Source organism: Pan paniscus, chromosome 6 (assembly GCF_029289425.2).
Source record: "Pan paniscus chromosome 6, NHGRI_mPanPan1-v2.0_pri, whole genome shotgun sequence".
In the NCBI taxonomy this organism is placed as follows: Eukaryota; Metazoa; Chordata; class Mammalia; order Primates; family Hominidae; genus Pan; species Pan paniscus.
Window position 1 is genome coordinate 6,516,462 of NC_073255.2, and position 20,530 is coordinate 6,536,991.

At 51.5% G+C, this 20,530-nt stretch overlaps 1 protein-coding gene and 1 long non-coding RNA gene across 3 annotated transcripts; one reads left to right on the plus strand and one right to left on the minus strand.

The window, feature by feature from the left end:
* On the minus strand, positions 1-5,187 carry PSMG3 (proteasome assembly chaperone 3). 2 transcript variants are annotated; one of them, XM_003819731.6, is made up of 3 exons: positions 2,690-5,187; positions 1,806-2,042; positions 1-519 (listed from the first exon to the last, which is right to left on the minus strand). In XM_003819731.6, the coding sequence occupies exons 2-3, from the start codon at positions 2,019-2,021 to the stop codon at positions 367-369; spliced, it is 369 nt and encodes a 122-aa protein (XP_003819779.1). In that variant the 5' UTR covers positions 2,022-2,042; positions 2,690-5,187; the 3' UTR covers positions 1-366. The 2 variants fall into 2 exon arrangements, with proteins under 2 accessions (XP_003819779.1, XP_024785278.1); XM_024929510.4 differs by having other exon boundaries at positions 1,806-2,714.
* Positions 2,770-18,365, plus strand: LOC130541683 (uncharacterized). Its single transcript, XR_008955766.2, has 4 exons — positions 2,770-3,214; positions 7,326-7,475; positions 14,216-14,317; positions 17,963-18,365. It is a non-coding gene; the product is annotated as an uncharacterized LOC130541683 (long non-coding RNA).
* The last annotated feature ends 2,165 nt before the right edge of the window (positions 18,366-20,530 follow it).

Below are 20,530 nucleotides of genomic sequence, written 5' to 3' on the forward strand. Positions count from 1 at the left end.
TTTTGGGATACACATTCGCTTTTAATAAAAAAGAAATTTCCTCCTACAATTGATCCTGCACATGGGGGGGCCATGAGCCACGCCTGCTGACTCATTCCTCCAATTCTCAAACACAAGCAACGATTCAGGTCCTGGTGAGAACCATTCACGACTCCTCCGGGACCCGTTCCACCCTCCCCGTCATGCACAGATGATCTTAGTAACCAGAGTAAGAGTCTGCCTGAGACACGAGTATTTTTTCCTGGCTCCAAGGGCTAGTGCCAAAGTTCCTCCCTCCACTGGGGAGGGAGGCGAGACTTGAGTCCCTGAGTGGGTGTCTGGGTGTTCACATGTCCTGCTGAGCAGCGCGGGGCGGCTGCCTCCAGGTCACCACACCTGGCACACCCGGATCACCTCCCTCAGCGCCTTCAGCCCCTCCATGCTTTTGTCCTTCACGGCCACGGCGAGGAGGACTGCTCTGTTGCCAGCTTCTTGAGACACAAATGCTACCAGGTTCTTTGCAAAGACATGGATGAGAGGCTGGTGAAAGGAAGGAGAAGAAACCATTTTAACTGCAAGAAACCTGGTTTTTTCCTCAATGCTTTCATGAAGTATCCCTTAGGAACCCAGGCAGGCTTCCCACACCACCATTAACCGCCACATAAGTCCATGCAACTGTGACTCAGAGTTCTGGCAGCACTCAGAACACTCCAGTCACGGGCACACTGCTAAAGACCATCACTCCATTCATTTTCCCAGCGCCTTCCGCAGTCCCACCTCTTCTGGCTCTCTCTCATCTAAAAGAACCCAGGAAAGAGAAGCCTGCAGAGGCGAGTGCTGTCGAATCTCACGTGTGATCTCCACAGAGCACAGCACAGCCAGCCGCCTGCTCACGTAATGTACCATGGCAGGGGAGGCGGCTCGAATGACAAAACTGCTGCTTCTGCTTGTCTGCTGGATAAAATGCCTGCGGGCTGGACAAAGCATCCACTGAGGGCAAGCAGGGCGCCTTGAGACCCACAAATGCCCGCAAAATGCTATCGCTGTAGGGGTATTTGTCCGCCAGATGCCCCATGTCCTTACTGACAAATCACAGCCACTGGAGAGGTTTATGCTCCTCCCTGGGGGTCCCTTCCTGACCACTTTATTATTATTATTATTATTATTATTATTATTATTATTATTAAAGACAGAGTCTTGCTCTCTCACCCAGGCTGGAGCGCAGTGGCACAATCATGGCTCACTGCAGCCTCAACCTCCAGGGCTCAAGCCATCCTCCCACCTCAGCCTCCTAAGTAGCTGGGAGCACAGGCACACACCACTAGGCCCAGCTAATTTTTTGTTTCCTTTTCTTTTCCTTTTTTTTTTAAGACCAAGTCTCTATCTGTTACCCAGGCTGGAGTGCTGTGGCACGATCTTAGCTCACTGCAACCTCCGCCTCTCGGGTTCAAGCGATTCTTCTGCCTCAGCCTCCCGAGTAGCTGAGATTACAGGCATGTGCCACCACACCCAGCTAGTTTTTATATTTTTAGTAGAAATGGGGTTTCCCCATGTTGGCCAGGCTGGTCTGGAACTTCTGACCTTAAGTGATCTGCCCGCCTCAGCCTCCCAAAGTGCTGGGATTACAGGTGTGAGCCACTGCACCCAGCCTCTCTCTCTCTATATATTTTTTGTAGGCACTTGTTTTTTTGTAGTGACTTGTGTGTGTGTTGTTGTGTTGCCCAGGCTGGTTTCAAACTCCTGGCCTCAAGCGATCTGCCCACCTAGGCCTCTGAAAGTGCTAGGGTTACAGGCGTGAGCCACGGTTCCCAGCCAATCCACTTTACCTCATCCTGCCCCAGAAGGACTTTTGTGGTGAGCACAGGCTTGCTGACGTCACTGGCCACGCTGCTGGGCTCCAGGGAGACCAGGGTGCCCATCTTCCCAAACTGGGTCACCACCACCAGGATGTGACTGCTGAAGGCCGTGCACACCACCTGGGTGGGGACCCCGCACACCACCTCCGTCTTCTGTTTCGATATCACCAACGGCGTGTCTTCCATGGCGGGGCTCTGCAGTGGCAGCTTTAATTCAGGTTAAAAAGAAAGGGGAAAAAAAGGAGTCAATCAAACAGTACAGCCTTGGGGCTCCCAAAAAAGTAGCACGGGGCATTGAAACGGAAACGCAAGGAGGCCCATTCAAAAGAAGGGGCCCGGCGCGGTGGCTCATGCCTGTCATCCCAGCACTTTGGGAGGCGGAGACAGGACGATCGTTGAGGCCAGGAGTTCGAGACCAGCCTGGCCAACATAGCGAGACACCCATCTCTACCAAAAATAAAAATAAAAAAATCAGCAGGGCGCGCCTGTGGTCCCAGTTACTCAGGAGGCTGAGGCGGGAAGATCGCTTCAGCCCGGGAGGTCGAGGCTGCGGTGAGCCGTGATCACACCATTGCATTACAACCCGGGCGGTAGAGCGAGACCCTGTCCGTAAAAAAATAAAACAGAAGCAGGAGCGGGGCCGCCCATAGCGACCGCGCCTGGGGCTTTCTGGGTTAGGGGATCGACTTGCACGTTCACACTGCCAGGCCGGGCAGTGGCTTCCCGCCCCTCGGCCTCGCCGCCGCCCCGGCCCTGCAGCCGCGGCCCGGCACCCCCACGACACGCGGTGCCGAGGCCGGCCGGGCTACTGCGGACGCAGCCGCCCGGGGAAGCCCGCGGGTACCCGCGCTCACCAAGCCGGCGCCGCGCCCGGAAGTGGCTCTGCGTGCGCCACGCGGGCCCGCCCCGTCCGCAGGTTCCGTCCACCTTCCGGAAGTCAGGGCCGCGGCGCTTCTGGTCCCGGAGACTTGGGGCTCCCGGGCTTCTGAGCGGCTCGGGTTCCGCGCTGCCGGCAGGGCTTGGGGGCGCCTTAGAGCCGGACCCCGTTTTTTCAGGAAAGGGCGCTGCGACCACCCCCGTCCCGGGCCTCAGCCCCTCTGCTGCAGACCCTCGGGATCGTCGCTGGTAGGAGCTCTGTCCCCCGTGTCTGTGTCCAGGACTCCCGAAGCGCCGCGCCTAGGAACCCCCTAGCGCTGGGAGCCCGGCGCTGCTCGACCACGGGCTTTGGGCTGGAGGCGTCATCGTCGCCACAGCGAATGCTTATTTGGCACCGAGTGTCCGCCAGGCATCGCTCTAAGCGCTTTATACCCATAACTCATTTCATCTCAGCCACCCGGTTCAGTAGAAGCGTTTCATCCGCGTTTTACAGACGTGTGCAGGTGCAGAGAGCTCGGCCAGGCTCAGGCGGCGGGCGGGCTGGGGTGGGCTCCGACAGTCCCTCGGGCGCTCCGTGACACGAAGCCCCGGCCAAGGCCAAGAAGGGGGCCAGCCCCACCTTGAAGCGGGATGAGTTCTGGTTCCTCCCAGGGACCCCCTCACTCCCTACTACTCACTCTCAGTTTCTCCAAGCTGGAAGGTTTTTTGTTTGAGACGGAGTCTTGCTGTGTCACCCAGGCTGGAGTGCAGTGGCGCGATCTCGGCTCACTGCAACCTCCGCCTCCTGGGTTCAAGCAGTTCTCCTGCCTCAGCCTCCTGTGTAGCTGGGATTACAGGCGTGCGCCACCAGGCCCGGCTAACTTTTTAAATTTTTAGTAGAGATGGGGTTTCACCATGTCGGTCAGGCTGGTCTTGAACTCCTGACCTCAGGTGATCTGCCTTCCTCGGCCTCCCAAAGTGCTGGGATTACAGGCGTGAGCCACCACGCCCCGCTGCTGGAAGTTTTATTGGTAGGGTCGGACATCTTTAGCAGAGGCTGAAAGCGATTGGAGGAGCCTCCAGAGCCTTCCTCGGGGTGGGGCGTTTAACATCCCTTCAGAACCCCACCCTCGGAGGCCTTACTGTCGTTTCCTGACAACCATGTCAAGGCCGTATTTTCTGTCTATATTATCCGAAAGGGGTCCCGATCCAGACCCCGAGAGAGAATTGAGGGCGAGTCCACAAAGTGAAAGCAAGTTTATTAGAAAAGTAAAGGAATTGAGGCAGGAAAACAGGGTCTGGAGGCAGGGAACACTTCAGCTATGACAGGAAATACCCTCTCCATAGGGTGTACACTGAGTAAATGATGTTGTAACTTTACTTCATCCTCTTTATTTACATAGGGCGTACACCAAGTAACCAGTAGAAACCCCTAGAGGGTATTTAAGCCCCCACACGTTCTGTAATGGGGCCCTGAGCCCCTATGCTTTGGCCGCCCCCACGCCATGGAATGTACTTTCATTTTCAAAAAATCTCTGCTTTTGTTGCTTCATTCTTTTCTTGCTTTGTGCATTTTTTTTTTTTTTTTTTGAGACGGAGTCTCTGTTGTCCAGGCTGGAGTGCAGTGGCGTGATCCTCACTGCAACCTCTGCCTCCCGGGTTCAAGCAGTTCTCCTGCCTCAGCCTCCTGAGTAGCTGAGATTACAGACGTGCGTCACCATGCCCGGCTAACTTTTGTGTTTTTAGTAGAGACGAGGTTTTGCCACGTTGGCCAGGCTGGTCTTGAACTCCTGACCTCAGGTGATCTGCCCGCCTCGGCCTCCCAAAGTGCTGGGATTATAAGTGTGAGCCACCGCGCCCGGTGGCTTTGTGCATTTTGTCCAATTCTTTGTTCAAGATGCCAAGAACCTGGACACCCTCCACCAGTAACAGAATAAAGAATGGCTACTCCATAGGCAGAGCAGCATGGGCTGCTGGTTGCCCATTTTTGTGGTTATTTCTTGATGATATGCTAAACAAGGGGTGGATTATTCGTGCCTTACCTTTTTAAACCCTTTAGGGTAACGTCCTAGCGTTGCTATGGCATTTGTAAACTTACGGCGCTGGTGGGAGTGTAGCAGCTGGGACGACCAGAGGTCACACTCATCGCCATGTTGGTTTTGGTGGGTTTTGGTCAGCTTCTTTACTGCAAACTGTTTTATCAGTAAGGTCTTTATGACCTGTAGCTTGTGCCGACCTCTTACCTCATCCTGTGACGTAGAATACCTTAACTGCCTGGGAATGCAGCCCAGCAGATCTCAGCCTCATTTTACCCAGCCCCTATTCAAGATGGAGTTGCTCTGGTTCAAACACCTCTGACATTTACACCACTGAAGCTCCAAGGAAGATCTTGACTCTCTCTTCTCACCATTTGATGACTTCGTATCCAATCCAAGTCAAGTCAAATGAAGCATGCTCCTTCCAATGATGATTTCTGGAGGCCTAAAATAAAAAGCATGCATACAGAAAATGATCAAAATAGACAGAAATCAAGGGGAAATTCATTTTTGAGCATTCTTGCAGCCAGTACACAAAAGGAGAGATGATGAGTTTCATGGTTCTAACACTCAAAAAACAGGAAGCATATCAACTTCCCAGGAAAGTCTAAGTTTCTGTCGGCTCTAAATTTAAACACACATCCACCCACACATACCCCACAAGCAAATTGCCAGTGGATTGCTTTGCCATCTGAAATCTTCAAAAGGTTCACTCGCTTTTATTCACCTGTTTGTGTATTCTCCCTCTCTGTAGGCAAATAGATACAAGAAATCTGATCCTGTCCTCTCAAAGAAAACCCTCTGAAATAAACTTATCACCTTTAAAAAAGGGATGTTGAAGAACAAGATGGATTTTTGTTGTTGTTGTCGTTTTTTGAGACGGAGTCTCGCTCTTGTCGTCCAGGCCGGAATGCGGTGGTGCGATCTCGGCTCACTGCAACCTCCGCCTCCCAGGTTTAAGTGATTCCCCTGCCTCAGCCTCATGAGTAGCTAGGATTATAGGCACCTGCCACCACGCCCGGCTAATTTTTGTATTTTTAGTAGAGACTGGGTTTCGCCATGTTTTTGCTCACAGACGTGAGCACCCAGCCTGGATGTTGTTTTTGATGACACTGCTAAGCACTTATGTGAGGGATTGTTTGGGTGGTTTGGGTCTAGATCTAAGATAAAGACAGTAGGAAAGAAATGAGAGGTGGAAGGTTGTTCTAGGCTGAGGTGGTGGTCCAGGGACTTTCTGGCAGCCTGGATGGATGCCTGGGCAGAATTTATATATCTAGAAGAATGGAAGAGGACCTCATTGCATGCATGCCATTGACTGTTCTCCAGTACCCAAGGGTAAAGGAACTGGAAAGAGACTCACTCAAGTGCATTCACATAAAATGGGAATCTAATAGTAATGGTGCCAATTGTGGGGCAAAGAGTTCGAGGAGTTATTTTGAAAAATGAAAAAAAAAGCAAAGTATCTTAAATTTGTCTTATATTCAATAAATTGTCGGTGATAATGCTATGGTGTGTGCATTTGTAGAACCAACAAAAACTTAGTCAAGTGCCGATTTGGTAGGATTGTAATTTTTCCTACAAATTGTATGATCGCTACACACGTTATCCTTCCCATTGTGTGTGATTTTCCCAGCTCCAGGATGAAGAGGATTGGTTTTACAAAAATGGGCAAGGACACCGTCAATTTCCCCACAAGTCTCTCTCTTTTTTTTTTTTTTTTTTTTTTTTGAGACAGAATTTCACTGTGTCGCTAGGCTGGAGTGCAGTGGCGAGATCTTGGCTCACTGCAATCTCCACCCTCCAGGTTCAAGCGATTCTCCTGCCTCAGCCTCCTGAGTAGCTGGGATTACAGGCACCCACCACCACGCCTGGCTAATTTTTGCATTTTTAGTAGCGACGAGGTTTCACCATGTTGGCCAGGATGGTCTTGATCTCTTGACCTTGCGACCCGCCCGCCTTGGCCTCCCAAAGTGCTGGGATTACAGGCGTGAGCCACCGCACCTGGCCACGTCTCTCTTCATCATTTAATAGTCAACACCCTTTCTTGTTGAAGGGCCATCCGGCCATTAACCATGGGCGTGGCCTCACTCTCAGCCGCCTGCCTGTGTGGCTTTGCCAGGGCCTCCCACACTGACCCACGGCTTTGGTCTCCATCTGAGCGTCCCTGGCATCCCATTTGTGGGCTTCCTGAAGCCGTTTTTTTTTTTTTTTTGAGATGGCGTTTTGCTCCTGTTGCCCAAGCTGGAGTGTAATGGTGCAATCTCTGCTCACTACAACCTCCGCCTCCCAGGTTCAAACAATTCTCCTGCCTCAGCCTCCCAAGTAGCTGGGATTACAGGCATGCACCACCACGCCTGGCTAATTTTGTGTTTTTAGTAGAGATGGAGTCTCTCTATGTTGGTCAGGCTGGTCACGAACTCCCGACAGGTGATCCGCCCACCTTGACCTCCCAAAGTGTTGGGATTACAGGCGTGAGGCACCGTGCCTGGCCTAGATTCCTGAAACCTTACGTCTCTTGGAAGATAGACGGTTTGGCTTTGCAGCTGATGTGCTTTGTATTTCCACAGCCTCACGACACGCTCTCCCATCCTTTCAACAGGAAAGATTCTGAAGCTCGGCGGAGAGGGGTGTGTGAGTGGACACCAGTGAAGTAACGGTTTTTGTGTTAACGATGATTTCTGTTTTCCTCTGCTGCCCTGTAATGGCAGGAACTCGAATAGTCTGGTCTTCAGACCAGGAGGACTCCCAGGTACGGCAAATCTTAGATTAGGTAAAACTTTAGGCATCAGAATCAACCTCCTTGGCTGTTAATTTTGAGCAACTTGCCTCAGTTTCTCAGCTTAAAAATGAAGATGAAAAATGAGGGTGCCTGTCTTGTGGGGTTTAGAGGGGCAGCCAACACACAGCAGCAATTCGTTGGAACATTATATGTTCATTATTTTATCTTTTTTTTTTTTGAGATGGAGTTTCGCTCTTGTTGCCCAGGCTGGAGTGCAGTGGCGCTATTTCCGGCTTATTGCAACCTCCACTTCCTGGGTTCAAGCGATTCTCCTGCCTCAGCCTCCCAAGTAGCTGGGACTACAGGCATGTGCCACCACACGTGGCTAATTTTGTGTTTTTCATAGAGACGGGGTTTCTTCATGTTGGTCAGGCTGGTCTTGAACTCCCATTCTCACGTGATCCATCCACCTCAGCCTCCCAAAGTGCTGGGATTACAGGCGTGAGCCACCGCATCTGGCCTATTTTATCTATTAATTTATTTATTTTGGAGACAGGGTCTCACTCTGTTACCCAGGCTGGAGTGCAGTGGCATGATCATGGCTCACGGCAGCTTCAGCCTCCCAGGCTCAAGGAATCCCCCCTGCCTCAGTCTCCCGAGTAGCTGAGACTACAGGCACACACTACCACGCCCAGCTAATTTTTGTGTTTTTAGTAGATATGAGGTTTTGCCATATTACCCAGGCTCGGAATATCGTAAATTTAGCTGTTACATTTATGATTAACCAGCTGTTCTCCCGATCCTTAGATAAACAGACCTTGCTGCTCTAGACCTGACAAGGAGCAGCTTGAGTGCAAATGGACCGTATAGCTGGGACGTCCTGGGCCTGGCAGGGCTCTCTACACGCTGCTGGAATGGTGACTATCAGGACCTGCACAGGGCCCCCAGGGGCTGCCTGAATGGCTGTTTTTGTTGTTGTTGTTGTTGTTTTTGAGACAGAGTCTTGCTGTGTCGCCCAGGCTGGAGTGCAGTGGCATGATCTCAGCTCACTGCAACCTCCACCCTCCTGGGTTCAAGCAATTCTCCCGCCTCAGCCTTCTGAGTAGCTGGGACTACAGGTGTGCATCACCATGCCCAGCTAATTTATTTTTATTTTTATTTTTAGTAGAGATGGGGTTTCACCATGTTGGCTAGGATGATCTTGATCTCCTGACCTCGTGATCTGCCCTCCTCGGCCTCCCAAAGTGCTGGGATTACAGGCGTAAGCCACTGCGCCCGGCTTTCTTTCTTTTTTTTTTTTCAGACAGAGTCTTGCTCTGTCGCCCAGGCTGGAGTGCAGTGATGTGATCTCAGCTCACAGCAACCTCCATCCTCCCAGGTTCAAGCAATTCTCCTGCCTCAGCCTTCTGAGTAGCTAGGATTACAGGTGTGCGTCACCATGCCCAGCTAATTTTTGTATTTTTAGTAGAGATGGAGTTTCACCATGTTGGCCAGGATGGTCTTGATCTCCTGACCTCGTGACCTGCCCACCTCAACCTCCCAAAGTGCTGGGATTACAGGCGTGAGCCATCGTGCCTGGCTGTGGCTGTCTTGTCAACGCAACATCCCCTCGAAGTTTTTGTGTGGTGCAGTCATGGGTAGAATCATCTTTCTATAGAAATGATCATTATTCTCACTTCTCTCAGCCAGCCTTTTAAGAGGAGCTGGTTAGCAGACAGTTGGAGAAGACATTTGTGATACAGGCCAGTGACACAGACATTAGACATAGATATTTTATTCTATTTAGGCTATAGAGGTTTTGGAATGAATGAGGGAAGGGTAGGAGACAGAAACCCATGTCCAGTTGTCTTCTGCTCCTGCAGGGGGACCGATGGGTTCATACAAGTGGAAGGAGCCTGGGCTGAAAGGATTTCTCTTTCTGGCTCGTTTTTCTTTTTCTTTTTTTTTTTTTTTGTTTGAGACAGGGTCTTGCTCTGTTGCCCAGGCTGGAGTGCAGTGGTACGATCTGGGCTCACTGCAACCTCCGCCTCCAGGGTTCAAGTGATTCTCCTGCCTCAGCCTCCTGAGTAGCTGGGATTACAGGTGTGTGCCACCACACCCAGCTAATTTTTGTATTTTTAGTAGAGACAGGGTTTCACTATGTTGGCCAGGCTGGTCAAACTCCTGACCTCAAGTGATCCACCTGCCTCGGCCTCCCAAGGTGCTGGGATTACAGGCGTGAGGCACCCTGCCTGGCCTCTTTACTCTGTAATTGTTCCGGCCTCATTCTCAGATGGGCTGTCCCTGGGTTATGGTGAAATTGTCTCCCCTGGCCTAGTTACCTCTCCGTAGCTTCTCTTGCTCAATAATTCTAGAAGTCCCAGGATTGACTCTCCTTAGACCATTCTGGGTCACATGCTGGTCCCTGAACCAATCACTATTCAAAAACTAAATTAATGTAGAGCTGGGCTCAGTGTCTCATGCCTGTAATCCCAGTGCTTTGGGAGGCCAAGGCAAGAGAATCGCTTGAACCCAGGAGTTTGGGACCAGCCTGGGCATCACAGGTAATTCCCATCTCTACAAAAAATTTAGAAATTAGGCGTGGCGGTGTGTGTCTGTGGCCCCAGCTACTTGGGAGGCCGAGGTGGGAGGATCGCTTGAGGTCAGGAGGTCAAGTCTGTGGTGAGCTGAGATCGTGCCACTGCACTCCAGCCTGGGCGACAGAGAGAGACCCTGTCTCAAAAAAAATAAAATAAAAGATAATAAATGAATGAATGTAAAAGCAACTTCCCATGCATTTGGGAGTTAAAAAAATACTTCAATTACATAATATAATGAGGGGTTCTAAATATTCTAATATTCTTCCCTCCCCCATCTCCTGGAAACCATGATTCTAATTTTTTTTTTTTTTTTTGAGATGGAGTCTGGCTCTGCTGCCCAGGCTGGAGTGCAGTGGCGCCATCTCGGCTCACTGCAAGCTCCGCCTCCTGGGTTCACGCCATTCTCCTGCCTCAGCCTCCTGAGTAGCTGGGACTACAGGCGCCCGCCACCATGCCCGGCTAAAGTTTCTTTTGTATTTTTAGTAGAGACAGGGTTGCACTGTGTTAGCCAGGATGGTCTTGATCTCCTGACCTTGTGATCCGCCCGCCTCGGCCTCTCAAAGTGCTGAGATTACAGGCGTGAGCCACCGCGCCCGGCCAATTCTTTTTTTTTTTTTGAGACGTAGTCTCTGTCGCCCAGGCTGGAGTGCAGTGGTGTGATCTCAGCTCAATGCAACCTCCGCCTCCCGGGTTCAAGCGATTCTCCTGCCGCAGTCTCCTGTGTAGCTGGGGCTACAGGCGCCCGCCACCATGCCTGGCTAATTTTTGTATTTTTGTAGAGACGGGGTTTCACCATCTTGACCAGGCTGGTCTTGAACTCCTGACTTCAGGTGATCCACTCTCCTCAGCCTCCCAAAGGCTAGGATGACAGGTGTGAGCCACCGCGCCTGGCCACGATTCTACTTCTTGACCCTGTGGGTTTGTCTGTTCTGGAAATTGTCTATAAATGGAACCGTACACTGTGTGTCCGTTTGTGTCTGGCTCTCTTCACTGAGCGCAATGTCGAGGTTTGTTCCTGCTGTGGCCTGTGTCGAGTGCTTTATTCCTTTTGGAGAAACTGATTCCTGCTTGCTGAATAGTTGGGAGGAGTCGATGACATCCCCTTTCCAGAAGGGCCCAGTGCAGAACATGCATGTTAGAGATGCTCAGTGAAGCTTCCTTCCCTTCATGGGGCACAGGGACCCACTGGTCGTAACAGATGAATAGACACCCACTGTGGTCAATGGTTCTGAGCTCTCTGCACTCCCAGGCTTTTGCAAGAAGCGGAAAGACTAGACATAGCAATGAAGCCAACCTACACTTCCTGAATTCCCCTTGACGGGCCTGGCAAATGTCAAAACAGCCTCAGTGCCACAGTTCTGGCTACCGAGGTGGGCTGTGATGGTGTAGAGGCTGGACACTTCCGGGCGTGGTGGTTCACACTTAATCCCAGAGCTTCGGGAGGCCGAGGCGAGAGGATCGCTTGAGGTCAGGAGTTCGAGACCAGCCTGGGCAACACAGCAAGACCCCGTCTCTATCAAACATAAAAATAAAATCAGTGGGCATGGTAGTGGGCATCTGTGGTCCCAGCTACTCAGGAGGCTGAGGTGGGAGGATCTCTTGAGCCCAGGAGGTCAAGGCTGCAGTGAGCTGTGATCGCACCATTGCACTCCAGCCTGGGTGACACAGCTGGACTCTATCTCAAACAAACAAACAAACAAAAAAAGAAAAAGCTGGATATTGACTCGGAGAAGCAGACACACAATGTCCCTGCAGAGGAGGTGAAGTCAGGGCCAGGAGGGGTGACAGTGGGCAGGCTTCACTGCTGGGCTATAAATCTTTTTCTTTTTCTTTTCTTTTCTTTTCTTTCTTTCTTTTATTTTTTTGAGATGGAGTTTCACTGTTGTTGCCCAGGCTGGAGTGCAATGGCGCGATCTCGGCTCACACAATCTCCACCTCCCAGGTTCAAGTGATTCTCCTGCCTCAGCCTCCTGAGTAGCTGGGATTACAGGCACCCGCCACCACGCCTGGCTAATTTTTGTATTTTTATTAGAGACGATGTTTTGCCATGTTGGCCAGGCTGGTCTCGAACTCCTGAGCTCAGGTGATCTGCCCGCCTCGGCCTCTGAAAGTGCTGAGATTACAGGCATGAGCCACCGTGCTCGGCCTTTTTCTTTCCTTTCATTCTTTTTTTTTTTTTTGAGACAGGGTCTTGCTCTGTCACCCAGGCTGGAGTACAGTGACACGATCATAGCTCACTGCAGCCTCAACCTCCCAGGCTCAAGCAACCCTCCCACCTCAGCCCCCTGGGTAGCAGAGACTACAGGTGCATGCCACCACATCCATCTCATTTAAAGAATATTTTTGTAGAGGTAAGGTCTCGCTATGTCACCCAGGCTGCCCTCAAATTCCTGGGCTCAAGCAATCCCCCCACCTCAGCCTCCCAAATGGCTGGGATTACAGGCACGGGCCATTGTGGCCGGCCAAGATCTTCCTCCACACTGGCAGACCTGCAGCCGGGGCCTGGGAGACTCTGTGCCCCTGGGAGTCCGGCTTTTCCACCGGCCTCATCACTGCCTTCGCTGTGCCTCCAGCTGGGTGTGACAATCTTGTGGTCTTGCTGTGTGCCTGTAGAGTTGCTGTTGGCCGTGACCTGCAAGCTACGGTTGCAAAGACACTTGAATAAGTAGCAGCACAGAAATATAAATGATTCAGTGAGAGCGCTCCACAAGGCAGAGATGACCTTTAGTACCCAGGTATCTGGAAAGACATAATGAACCCTTATTTTTTTTTTTCTAAACTTTGATAGTCCGAGTTGAGGGTAGGGGGAGGCACGATTTAAGAAGCATCTGCTGCTGTGGTTTTTGGAGGAAAAAAAAGATTCAATCTGCAATTGAAAATTACAGATATTTTATCAAAAGACCAAAACCCAGGGTCGTCTATGTAAAATTCAAATTTTTCCCAAAGGAAATTAAAGAATCCTATTAAAAAACAAATCCAGTTTATAAGGATCCAGGGAGAGACTCATCTAGAAAGGAAATAAAAGCTCTCCTCGGGGAGTATTTAAAGACGGCTTGGAGCCAGGTGCGGTGACTCTTACCTGTCATCCCAGCACTTTGGGAGGCTGAGCTGGGAGGATCACTTGAGCCCAGGAGTTTGAGACCAGTCTGGGCAACATAGCGAGACCCCCATCTTTACAAAAAGATTTAAAAATTAGCCGAGGGTGGTGGCACACACCTATAGTTCCAGCTACTCAGAAGGCTGAGGCAGGAGGATGGCTTGAACCCAGGAGGTCAAGGCTGCAGTGAGCTGTGATGGTGCCACTGCCCTCCAGCCTGAGCGACAGGTGAGACCCTGTCTCCAAAAAAAAAAATTAAAACAGAGACCAGTGGCGTTTCTTGCTGGGCGTAGCCTCAGCTCCGCCAGGGCTGTGAGTACTGTGTGGCCCAGGGATACCCCGAGCTTTGGAGTTTTGTTTTTGTTGTTTTTGTTTTTGTTTTTGGTTTTTGAGACGGAATCTCACTCTGTTGCCAGGCTGGAGGGCAGTGGTGCGATCTCAGCTCACTGCAACCTCCGCCTCCCGGGTTCAAGTGATTCTCCTGCCTCAGCCTCCTGAGTAGCTGGGATTACAGGTGCCCGCCACCGCGCCCGGCTAATTTTTGTATCTTTAATAGAGACGAGGTGTCGCCTTGTTGTCCAGGATGGTCTCGACCTCTTGACCTCAGGTGATCCACTTGCCTCGGCCTCCCAAAGTGCTGGGATGACAGGCGTGAGCCCCGGAGCCCAGCCAAGCTTTGGAGTTTTATGTGAACTGAAGTATTTCGTTTAACACCACACAGTAAACACAAAGGAAACCCACCATTGCTGGGCCGCCTTCCATCGTGGCGCAGAATTGAGTCAAGCACGTCGCTTTGTTTTCTGCCAAACTTAGCCAAGCTCCGGTCTTAAAATCTTTTCGTTTCTAGCGTGAGGCTTTCTGTCTTTGTTGCAAATATTGAAACCTGCCATGTCACCTCTTGCACTATTTGTTTAGTTCTTTAAGAAATGAAACCTTAATCCATGTACAATTTCTAAAAGCCTTTATTTCAATATTTTAAGAAGTTATTTCCCCGGGCAAAGAAGCCGCCCCGTTGCCTGGTGTGGAGCTCGATGACAAAGCTCATCAGCCTGAGTGGAAGCTCATTCATTATTGCTGCGTTTTCGCTCTTCCAGGAGAGAACGGAGAGCCAGCGTGCTGTGTGTCACGGTCCCTGGATGAACGTTTGTGGAACTGGATTGAATTAAACAAGACGTGCAAAGCAAGTGGTTCACGAGGTAGTGTGGGGGTGTAGGGATGGGGACTGACCCGGGAGGCAGGACACAGCCCAAGCCCTGCCTCGGCCTCACCTCTAACTTGCTGATGACCTTGGATGATTCCCTTCCCATCCTGGGCCTCTGTTTTCTCATCTGTAAAATGGGCAGATTGGCAATGTGGCCTCCAGGTCTGTACTTCTGTGATTGCTGTGTTTCCTGGGGGGTTACTATCTACTCTCAAGACTCTTGAACTGCGGTGGGGAATGCGGGATCAAGGAGGAAGGGGTAGCCCGGTGGTCCTGCCTCTGGAAGGTAGGGAGTGTGGTGGGGTGGGAAGGTGGGAAGGGCCTCACTGCCCGAAGGTCCTGTCTGTGTCTGTGGGTGAGTCTAGAGGCCTGACTGCATGGCGGGCTGGAGCAGGCAGACTGGACACAGCACGAGCACTTTCTGAATGCCGGAACTTTCCGAGGCCTTCCATGGCAGGTGGGGATAGCCCTGCCCCATAGGAACCGAGCCCTGGGCCTGTGGGGCTTTGCATCAGAGATTTCTGCATTTGGGAGGCTGCACTCAGACTGTGAAAGGCCTTTGCAAACCCAAACAGCTGTCATTCTGTAAGTCAAGGTACAACTGATAGCCACAGGGGATACTGCTCAATGCAACTCTGACAGCTAACAAAAAACAGAACGCAAATTCAAGCTAAAGATAAGGCTGGGTGTGGTGGCCCATGCCTGCAGACCTAGCTACTTGGGAGGCTGAGTTGGGAGGATCACTTGAAGCCAGGAGTTTGAGGCCACCCTGGGCAACATAGCAAGACCCTGTCTCTACAAAAAATAAATAAATCAGCTGGGCGTGGTGAGATGCACCTGTAATTCCAGCTACTTGGGAGGCTGAGGTAAGAGGATCGCTTAAGCCCAGGGGTCCGAGGCTGCAGCGAGCTATGATCATGCCACTGCACTCCAGCCTGGATGACAGGAAAGTAAAGGAATAAAAGGGTGGCTACTCCCATAGGCAGAGCTTCCCTGGGTGCTGCTGACTGGCTATTGTTAGGGTTATTTCTTGATCATGTGCTATACAAAGGGCTGAATTATTCATGCATTTTCTGGGAAAGAGGTGAGGAATTCCAAGAACTGAGGCTTCCTCACCTTTTTAGACCATGTTGGGTAACTTTTCGACGTTGCCATGGCATTTGTAAACGGTCATGGCACTGGTGGAAGTGTCTTTTCACATGTTAATGGATTATAATTAGCATGTAATGAGCAGTGAGGACGACCAGAGGTCGCTTTCCTGCCATCTTGGATTTGGTGGGTTTCGGCTGGCTTCTCTACCACACTCTGTTTTATCAGTGGGGTCTTTGTGACCTGTGTCTTCTGAAACCCGTCCTGCTGCCTCCTATCTCAGAGTCATGTGGTGTGTAGCCTTTCCTGATTGGCTTCTATTGAAGATACTAATTCAACCAGGTTGTTGCCCACATCAGTAATTAATCTCTTTTTTTTTTTTTTTTTTTTTGCTGGGTAGTATAGTCTATTGTCTGGATGCACCATCGTTTATTTATCCATTCTTCTATTGAAGACATTTGGGTTATATCCAGCTTGGTCCACTATGAATAAAGCCACCATTGACCTTCATGTACAGGTGTTTGCGAGAACATAAATGTTCACTTCTCTTGGGAAATACTTGGGAGTGGGATTGCTAAGTAGCATGGCAGATACGTGCTTAATTCTAGAAGCTTCCAAGCTGCTCTCCAAAGTGTCTGCACCACTGTGCATTCCCTCCAGCAGTGCAGGCACGTCTCAGTTGCTCTGTACAGACATCTGTCCATCCGAACAGACATCTGTCCATCCATCCACCCATCCATCCATCCGCTCATCCATCCATCCACCCACCCATCCATCCGCTCATCCATCCATCCATCCGTCCATTCATCCATCCACTCACCCATGCATTCAGTCATCTATCCATCCATTCACCCATCTATCCATCCACCCACCCATCCATCTGCTCATCCATCCACCCATCCATCCATCCACCCACCCATCCACTCATCCATCCATCCATCCACCCATCCATCCGCTCATCCATCCATCCATCCGTCCATTCATCCATCCACTCACCCATGCATTCAGTCATCTATCCATCCATTCACCCATCTATCCATCCACCCACCCATCCATCCGCTCATCCATCCACCCATCCATCCATCCACCCACCCATCCACTCATCCATCCATCCACCCACCCATCCATCTGCTCACCCACCCATCCATCCATCCATCTACCCACCCATCCATCCATTCATCCACCCATCCATCCACTCATCCATCCACCTACCCATCTGTCCACTCATCCATCCGTCCACCCACCCATCCATCCACCCACCCATCCGTCTGCTCATCCATCCACCCACCCATCCATCCGCTCATCCATCCATCCACTTATCCACCCACCCGTCCATCTGCTTATCCATCCATCCATCCATCCACCCGTCCATTCATCCATCCACTCACCCATGCATTCACTCATCTATCCATCCATTCACCCATCTATCCATCCACCCACCCATCCATCCATCCACTCATCCATCCAGCCATCCATCCACCCACCCATCCATCCACCCACCCACCCACCCATCCATCCATCCATCCATCCATCCACCCATCTCCCCACCCATCTACCCATCCATCCACCCATCCATCCGCTCATCCATCCATCCATCCACCCATCCATCCATCCATTCATCCATCCATCCACCCACCCACCCATCCATCCATCCATCCACCCACTCATCCATCCACCCACCCATCCATCCACTCGTCCATCCATCCGCTCATCCATCCATCCACTCATCCACCCACCCATCCATCTGCTCATCCATCCATCCATCCACCCGTCCATTCATCCATCCACTCACCCATGCATTCACTCATCTATCCATCCATTCACCCATCTATCCATCCACCCACCCATCCATCCGCTCATCCATCCATCCATCCACCCGTCAATTCATCCATCCATCCACTCACCCATCCATCCGCTCATCCATTCATGTATTCACTCATCCACTCATTCATCCATCCGATCATCCATTCATGTATTCACTCATCCACTCATTCATCCATTTACTCACCCATGCATTCACTCATCCATCCATCCACCCACACATCCATCCACTCATCCATCCATCCACTCACCCATCCATCCATTCATCCATCCATCCATCCGTAAGAGAAGTGTTTGCTTGGTCATTCACTCGATGAGCATTTTCTGCTGGAAGCTGATCCAAGGCCCCCCGCTACCACCCCCATGAAGATATAAGACAGACAATAAACAAATGCCTGCAGGTCAAAGCAGAGCCAGGAAAAGCAGAAATGACCCTACTGCCAACAAGTAGAACAGGAAGTAATTTCAAAGAGATTTGAAAGGAAGGAGAAAATGCTCCCCTACGAAGACAGCTGAAAAAAAGAATGAGATGGGCCCGTAAGCAAAGACCTCCTGGAAATACAGGACCTCCTGCCTGGTGGAGAAGGCCAGCAGTGATGCCGTGTCACCAAGGTCGACTGGGGTGGTGGGGCAGAATTAGGTGGGACTTCCAGCTTTCAACGTCCATACATATTCTATATGAATTTTTTATAGTTGACATTTTTGTTGTTTGTTGTTTTGTTTTCCACAGGGTCTTGCTCCGTCGCCCAGTCTGGAGTGCAGTGGCAAGATCTCTGCTCAGTGCAGCCTTGAACTCTCAGGCTCAAGAAATCTTCCCGCCTCAGCTTCCCAAAGTGCTGGGATTACAGGTGTGAGCCACTGTGCCCGGCTATAGCTAACATTTTATTTTTACAACCAAAAAAGAAATAAAAAGGGAAAATAAGGAAAAATACTTGCAGTAGTTGTAGCCAGGGAGGTTAGCGTTGGACAGACACACCCGTGAGCCACAGGTGCACCCCAGGAGGGGATTTGAGCGGGGTCCTGGCAGGAATGAGGGCAGGAAGGAGGAGCGACTGGACTGTCTCCAGCCACTGGGAAGCCGCGTCAGGAGGGCATGTTTCCAGTGAACGCCTCTGGGGGGCAGCAGAGGCCACAGAACGCTCCTGTGCAGCGCTGGGGCTGGGCTGGGGCTGGGTCCAGGGTTGGGGAGGGGCTGGGCTGGGGCTGGGTCCAGGGTTGGGGAGGGGCTGGGGCTGGGGCTGGGTCCAGAGTTGGGGAGGGGCTGGGCTGGGGCTGGGTCCAGGGTTGGGGAGGGGCTGGGCTGGGGCTGGGTCCAGAGTTGGGGAGGGGCTGGGCTGGGGCTGGGTCCAGGGTTGGGGAGGGGCTGGGCTGGGGCTGGGTCCAGGGTTGGGGAGGGGCTGGGCTGGGGCTGGGTCCAGAGTTGGGGAGGGAGGGAGGTGTCTTATTCTCCTCACTCTCTGGTTGGGGGAGGGAGGTCCTCCCCCTCCCTCCTCTCAGAAATTATGCATCTTCCTAGGAGGCCAGGAGCCCGTTCATCCCTCTGTCTCTCTCTGTCTCTTTCTCTCTGTCTCTGTCCCTCTCAGTCTGTCTCTGTTTCCGTCTCTCTCAGTCTGTTTCTCTTTGTCTGACGGTTTCTCTTTCTCTGTCTGTTTCTGTCTGTCTGGGTCTTTCTCTTCTCTTTCTCTGCCCACCTCTCTGTCTGTCTGTCTGTGTGCCACTCTCTGTCTCTTTCCTCTCTCTTGGTCTCTTTTTCTTTCTCTGTCTGTCCGTCTGCCTGTCTGTCTGTCTCCATGTGTCTATTTGTCTGTCTGTCTCTGCATCTCTGTCTGTGTCTGTCTCTGTCTCTCTCATTTCTGTCTCTCTTGGTCTGTCTCTTTCTCTTTCTCAGTCTGTCTGTCTGTCTGTCTGTCTCTGCATCTCTGTCTGTGTCTGTCTCTCTCTCTTTCTCCATGTGTCTGTCTGCCTGTCTCCTTCTGTCTCCCATGGCCTGCCTGTCTCTGTCTCTCTGTCTGTCTCTGTCTCTCTGGTTTCTGTCTCTCTTGGTCTGTCTCTTTCTCTGCCAGCCTGCCTGTCTGTGTGTGTCTCTCTGTCTCTTTCTCTCACGGTCTGTCTCTATTGGTTTCTCCGTTTGTCTGTCTACCTATTTCTTTCTGTCTCCTTTGGTCTGTCTGCTGTGCATCTGTCTCTGTCTCTGTCTCCTTTTCTCTCTCTCTCTCTGTCTTTCTCTTATCTGGGTCCCTCTCTCCCCATCCAGTCACCTAATGACAAAGCACTTTGTCTTTGGAAGGTGTTGGCATCTGTAATTGACGTCACAGGCACCTGCTGAGCCTGACCCCGTGCTGGCTCTGCAGAGATAGCCAGGACACAGGCCCAGCCCGCAGTCCTCTGGGGAGACGGGCCAGGCACACGCAGGTAGAGGATTATAAATCAGACAAGGACATGACTGTTGAGAATCGGGCCCGGGGAGACAGAAGCTGGAATAGACTGTCAAGGCCATAACAGAAGCGCAGGGCCTGTGTGTGCCGGTGCCGGGTCCTCTGCAGTTGCTGTTATTGGGCCTCAGCCTCAGCTCTGACCTTCCTGGTAGCCCTAGAGAAAAGGGAAACAAGACCGGGCAGCCAGGTTCCTGACTCCCTGTCCTGGGCAAGGAGCCTCCCGGCTGCTCCGCGAAAGCGCTGCGTTCTGAGCTGCTCACAGCCCTGCGGCTCTCTCTGGGGCTTTCTGAGGGTCTCTCTGGTGTCAGGGCAGTGCATGGGCACTCTCTGTCCAGCACATGTGTGGCAGGCTCACGCTCTTCTCCTGGGACATAGCTCCAAAGGACAGGGCGTTAGGATCGGGGGTGGCCCAGGGACCCCGCCTCCCCCAGGGCCAGGTCTGGGGGCTCCTGGCTGGGATGGTGTTTTATTTTCTTCTATTTTTAACTTAAAAAATGACGATATAAGCACTGCATGTGGTGGCTCACACTTGGAATCTCAACACTTGGGGAGGCCAAGGTGGACAAATTGCTTGAGCCTAGGAGATCAATACCAGCCTGGGCAACACTGCAAGACCCTGTCTCTACAAAAAATTTAAAAATTAGCCTGGTGTGGTGTCGTGCTCCTGTGGTCCCAGCTACTAGGGAGGCTGAGGCATGAGAATCGCTTGGGCCCAGGAGGTCGAGGCTGCAGCGAGCTATGATTGCACCGCTGCACCCCAGCCTGGGTGACAGAGCCAGACAGACTGTGTCTCTTAAAAAAAAAAAAAAAAAAAGTTTTACTTGGCATACAGTAAAATGCACTCCTTTCGTGTTTTGTTCTGT

What these genes read in the sequence shown, in the direction of transcription:
- PSMG3 (XM_003819731.6), bottom strand. Translation starts at nt 2,021, where the DNA reads ATGGAAGACACGCCGTTGGTGATATCGAAACAGAAGACGGAGGTGGTG. An exon ending in TCCTTCTGGGGCAGGATGAG is followed by an intron (nt 520 to 1,805) that starts GTAAAGTGGATT and finishes TCCTTTCACCAG; the next exon opens with CCTCTCATCCATGTCTTTGC.